At 63.6% G+C, this 5,127-nt stretch overlaps 1 protein-coding gene across 1 annotated transcript in view; it reads right to left on the bottom strand.

The window, feature by feature from the left end:
- Window positions 1-391: 391 nt before the first annotated feature.
- CBX4 (chromobox homolog 4) overlaps window positions 392-5,127 on the bottom strand; it is a 6,452-nt gene continuing 1,716 nt past the window's right edge. The window contains exons 3-5 of the mRNA XM_006886335.1: window positions 4,071-4,136; window positions 2,024-2,090; window positions 392-1,804 (exon numbers count right to left, since the gene is read on the bottom strand). Coding sequence (XP_006886397.1) covers window positions 392-1,804; window positions 2,024-2,090; window positions 4,071-4,136 — 1,546 coding nt within the window. The remainder of the gene's footprint in view (window positions 1,805-2,023; window positions 2,091-4,070; window positions 4,137-5,127) is intronic.

Genomic DNA, 5,127 nt, shown 5'->3' with positions numbered 1-5,127 from the left:
TATATATATATCAGCCCGGAGGGGATGGCCGGGCCTTCTGAGCTCAAACAATACATTTCAAGAATAACACCACTTACAAACTGGAGCGAAGTCAGCACTTGACAAGTGGGCACGGTTAAGATATAATACTAGAACCCTGCCGTGGTGCAGGCTGCCCTGCCAGGTCCCCGGGCTCACAGCTCCCGTCCTGTGTGGGGTGGGGCCGGCTGGAGGGCTCCATCCCAGGCACCCGTGGGGGCACCACGAAAGGCTGCGGTTCCCGCTGCTACTTCGGGGGTCCTGGTCTAGGGGGACGGTCGGCTCTCCAGTGGTCAGTGAGTGGAGGGAGTCCGCCCCAAGCTCCCAGGTCCCTGTGGGGCTGGCGCTTCACCTTCCACCACCTCCCTTGGGGCTACACCGTCACGTACTCCTTGAAAGTGACAGTGAGGCAGTTCGCAGTGACATCCGTGATAATTATATTCCCAAAAAAGGGCTTGAACTCGGCCAGCGGCTCCTCGGGTTCGTCCTGGGCCTCAGCAGGAGGCTTCTCAGCGGCTGTCGCCGGCACCGATGCCACGGCCACCGCCGCCGTCAGCTCCTCTGGCTTTACCTGGCGGGCGCCGGGCGGGTCCCCCGCCTCGCCTCGCGTCTTGACGCAGCGCAAGTCTATGGGCTCGTCCAGATCGGAGTCCAGCAGGATGACTTCGGGCTGGGGGAGGGCGGCGGCGGTGGGCGGCACGTCTGCGGGGTGCTCCGCGGCAGGGCTGCCCCCCAGGCAGGTGGGGGTGCTGATGCTGCGCGCCGTCAGGCGCTTCTTGCAGGGTTCTCGCTCGCCGTGCGTCTCAGAGAGGCAGCGCTTGCGCGCGTGGGAGAGGTTGAGGCCGACTGCGTGGTGGTGGTGGTGGTGGTGGTGGTGGTGATGGTGGGCAGGCGGGTGCGCGCTCCGGGCCGGGTCCCAGGTCAGCAGGTCAGGCTTGGTGGTGAGCTGCAACGGCTTGTCACCGAAGGCCTCCTTGGCGGGGGACAGCTTTCGGGAGCCGTTGTCTGGGGGCTGCGAGTCGCCGGCCACAGGTGCCTCGTCCTCTCTCCTCTTGGAGGGCGTTTCCGCCTTCTTCTCCTCTGCGCCCGCGGCCTTTTTGAAAGTCCTGTCGGCCGGGGCGTGGCGCTCCTCAGCGGCCGCGCGCTGCTTCTTGTGGCTGGGGGAGCGCGCCTCGCCTTCCGCCTCTGCAGACTTGATCTTCACGGCCTGCATGCCGTTCTCCATGTACTTGCTCATCACAATCACAATGCGCCCGTTCTTGTTCTTGTTCTTGACGATCTTCATCTTGCCCCCGATCCCGTTGCCCGTCACAGCCTCCTTGGGGGCTGGCGTCATGCCGTTGGGGGGGCCCTTCTCCGCACCCTTGCCCGGCACCCCGGCCGCCCCGCCCAGAGGCTTGACGGCTCCCAGGTAGCCCTTGGCCCCTGCGCCGTGCGCCCACTTGTCCGGCGGGTGGCCCTTGGCGCCCAGGTCCGGGCAGGTGGGGCTGGGTGCCTCCTTGTGGCCGCCCTGATACTGCAGGTCGTACATCTTGGGGTCCGGCTGGTAGGGGTGGTGTTTCTTGCTGTTGAGCTGGTAGTAGTACTTGCCGCTCTTGCCTGGCGGCGGGGGCTTGCCTGCCCGCTCCTTGCTGTGCGGCTGGTACTGGTGGTGCTTCTTGCTGTTGAGCTCGTACTGGTGCGCCTGGCCCTTGCCCTGCGCGCCCAGCTCCAGCTTGCCGCGGTTGTCAGCAGAAGAGTCCTGGAGGCCGCTCAGCACGTTGGAACGCCGGGCAAAGGTGGGCACCTGTGGGAACCAGAAAGCCCCAGAAGTGAGGGGAGGGAGCAGGGCATGCCGGGAGTCTCAGGCTTCCCAGCCCCCACTCATGCACAGCTGCGTCATTGGGGGGCTGGGAGGTCATGCGGAAAGGAAGCGGAATGTGGGTGTCCGGGAGGAATCCCCACCACCCTCGGCCCTGGAGGCAGCTCCGGAGGCAATGCCAAGGGAAGTCTCCTGGGCACTCACCTGCACCACCAGCGGCTTGGGCTTCGGGCCTCGCTTCCGATACCCCATCAGCTGCTCCTGGCGTTCCCTGGGGGACGGGACAGAGGGCAGAGCCGTTAGCCTGGGGTGGGCTTCCTTCCTCGCCAAGCCACAACCTGCAGTGACCTTGGTGAGCCGTGCGTAGGCAGGGCACCACAGACCCCAGAGGGATAACGAGCAAAGGGCAGAAGGCCGCCTTTGCCAGCAGCTGGGCCCCTCAGTCTGCTCCCAGCACCCCGCTCCAGGCCACCCTCATCTGCCCGGGGGTTTCTGGGCAAAGAGCCTTCCCACCTCTGATGTCCCCTCTGAACCAGCGCCCCTCAAGCTCTACCTCTGCACCACTGGGGCAAAGGCATTCAGCTGGATCACGGATGTCCACCGCCTTAGGTCCGTGGTCCCGCGTAAAGTGGAGTGGGGCTCAGAGGTATGGGGACAGCAACCCAGTGCGATGGACCCGTCCCTCTCTGTCAGAGCTAGGGGATGCTAATGACCTCATTAAGATTCAGATAAGTGCAGTGCAGCCGGCGGAAGGGAGGACCCGTTTTCTTGAAGGCCAGGCTCTAAACAGGGGGAGGGGCTGCCCCCTTGTTTACACAACGGCAAATGAGCCAATTAGGGGCTGGGGGCGGGTGCAGACCTGGAGGCCAGGCCCCACCTGGTTCGTGGCCACCTGGTGAACCCCGCCCGCTCGCCTGGAGGGCAGGTGGGCGGGCCGGGGGCGGGGCGCGAGAGCACCGCCTCCTCGCTGGTCTGGCTCCGGGCCGCCAGGGTTTCCAAATTATTAATAGAGTCTGCGGGCGGTGGCGCCGGTCAATACTGCTGCCAGACGTCCGCCTGCGGCCCGGCCGGCGCTGACCCAGCCGAGGCTGCAGATAGACCTGTCCAGGCTGTGCCTGGCTCTCCATGGGCGAAGGGACCGCCTCTCTAGTGTGACCCAAAACTGCAGCCCATTCCAGGCTCCCCAGCGCCCCCCCTACCCGCCGCCCGTGGGCTAAACCCGGGGGATCCCGGGCCCTGGGGTGGGGGCCGGAGCCTGACTCCAAAGTTGCGTGGCATTGCAACAGCCTGCGTTTGAATTCTTCAGGGACCTATTACGCAACATGGCATCAGCCGCTGACATGGTTACAAGGCGGTGAACTCCCAGGTGGAGCGCAGGCGCGCCCCCCTATGTCACGAGCAACTTCCCCGTCGGTCGCCAGCTCAGAGGGTCTAAAGTTTACAATCTGAGCGCCAAACACACCACAGGAAATAATGCAAAATTTTCTAAAAGGTGTGGTGGGAGGGAGTGGTGGAAGACAGCGAAGCTCCCTCCCTTCTCCCCCTCCCCCTCCGGTGCTCCGAAACCGAGGACCTGAGCAGATCCCAGCACGGGTGCCCGCGAGATGAGAAGTCCCCACTGGGCAGCGCCCACCCCACACCCTTCGGGTCAAACTCCCTCTGGGAGAGGGTATCCGGGCCCTAGGAGCGCAGTGGAGGTGGCAGAGGCATTAGAGCGAGACAGAAGCCCCCCTCAAATCCACCCCAGGTTCCGTGAGGGGTGGGGAGTAGAGAGATGGTAAGGCCTGGTCAACTTTTCTCCAGGCCCCAAGAGGTTAAGATCAGTTCAGTGACGTCCGGGGCGGTTTCACAACGCCACCTCCCCAGGAGCTGCCCAGCAAGGTGCCCGTGCCAGGCTGCCAGTGGCTGGGCAAGAGCAGCACCTAGGCCCCAGAGGTGGAGCTGCAGGGCATGACGGGAGCGGGGCCTGGGACCCGGGCGCCCAGAGCCACCCACGAGCCCCCTCCAGCAATTTCCCCCCAAAGCGAACCTGGCCTTCCAGGTCCTGTCCCTACCCCCCTGCAGCAACCGCCAAGGACGTAGGCAGAAGAGCAGCCGAGGTCGCAGGCCGCCCGTGCTGGGCTTGGGGGGGGGGGTCAGCAGGGACAAGCCCCCTCTACGCCCTTCCCCCTCTTTCCTAGCTCTCCCAGGCCCACTTTCCCTTTCCCATATACAGGCACGGTGGCGGGCGGTGGCTGCGGGGGACGCTCACCTGTTCTGGAAGGCGATCAGCAGCCGCGGATCCAAGATGTTCTCCTCCGGTTCCCACGTGTTATATCTTGCAAGGGAGAAGGGAGGGGGACACCGCGTGAAACAAGCGAGCCAGCTTTTCGGCCTCCAGGTGGGAAATGACATAAGGCCTGTCTTTCTGAACCGAAAGCTATTAAGCTGGGCTGTGTGGGCAGGAGGGTGGATATCTGCAGGCCTGACGGTCCCCCCCCATATACTCCCTGATACCCGCCCCCCTCAAGGCAAATAAACACACAGGGGCAGGGAGGAGGGGGCCGAGAGGGAAGTCAGGCCAGCAGTTTATTTTGCAGTTGTCAAGAATTTTAAGCACGTTACTGCGACATGTTCCAAAGCCACTTTGCACACCAGGCACCCTGAGTGCAAAGAAGCAGAATTGCAAAGTCGCAGTCCCCTCCTCCCCTCCCGGCCCCGGGCCTCCCCGCGAGCTGCAGCCGGTCTCCAGTTGACCCCTAATCCGATAACCGTCAGCCAGGCGGCCCCCCCACACCCCCTCGCGGCCCAGGAGTCCGCTGTCACGGGCAAGCAAACCCCAAATACTCAGCAACACAAAAATATGCCTCTGTGTGTGTGTGTGTATGCCTGCGCGCCCGTCTCCATCCGGTGCCATCGCATTTCAAATTAAAAAAAATTCCCTTCCAAAAGCGCCGCAGTGACAGTTCTCAACATTTTCTGCCTTTCTGCGTCCCCTCTCTGCACCACTAGGAGGGAGGCGGCACACAATTGCATTTTCGTCGCTTTTTAATTTTTTTTTTTTTTTTGGTTTTGCAATATGGAGCCGTTCGGTGGAGGGAAAGGGGGAAGGAGCCATTTTCTGCTCACATCAGTCAGTGCCTGCGCCCTCCCTCCCTGCGCCGGCCTCCCCGGCTCGGCCCCGCGTCTCTCCAGCTCCTCCGGCTCCTTTTAGTGCATAAATTAGTGATGGCATTTCCCGGAGAGCCGAGCACAACGCCGGGCGCCCGGCTCGGGCTGGCGGCTCGGCTTCCCCAGTGCCTGCCACCGACTTCCCCACCCCCTCCTCC

This window comes from Elephantulus edwardii, unplaced genomic scaffold (assembly GCF_000299155.1).
Source record: "Elephantulus edwardii isolate Elephantulus edwardi_28Jun2011 unplaced genomic scaffold, EleEdw1.0 scaffold00048, whole genome shotgun sequence".
Lineage (NCBI taxonomy): Eukaryota > Metazoa > Chordata > Mammalia > Macroscelidea > Macroscelididae > Elephantulus > Elephantulus edwardii.
This window is presented reverse-complemented; position numbering and strand designations above follow the sequence as displayed.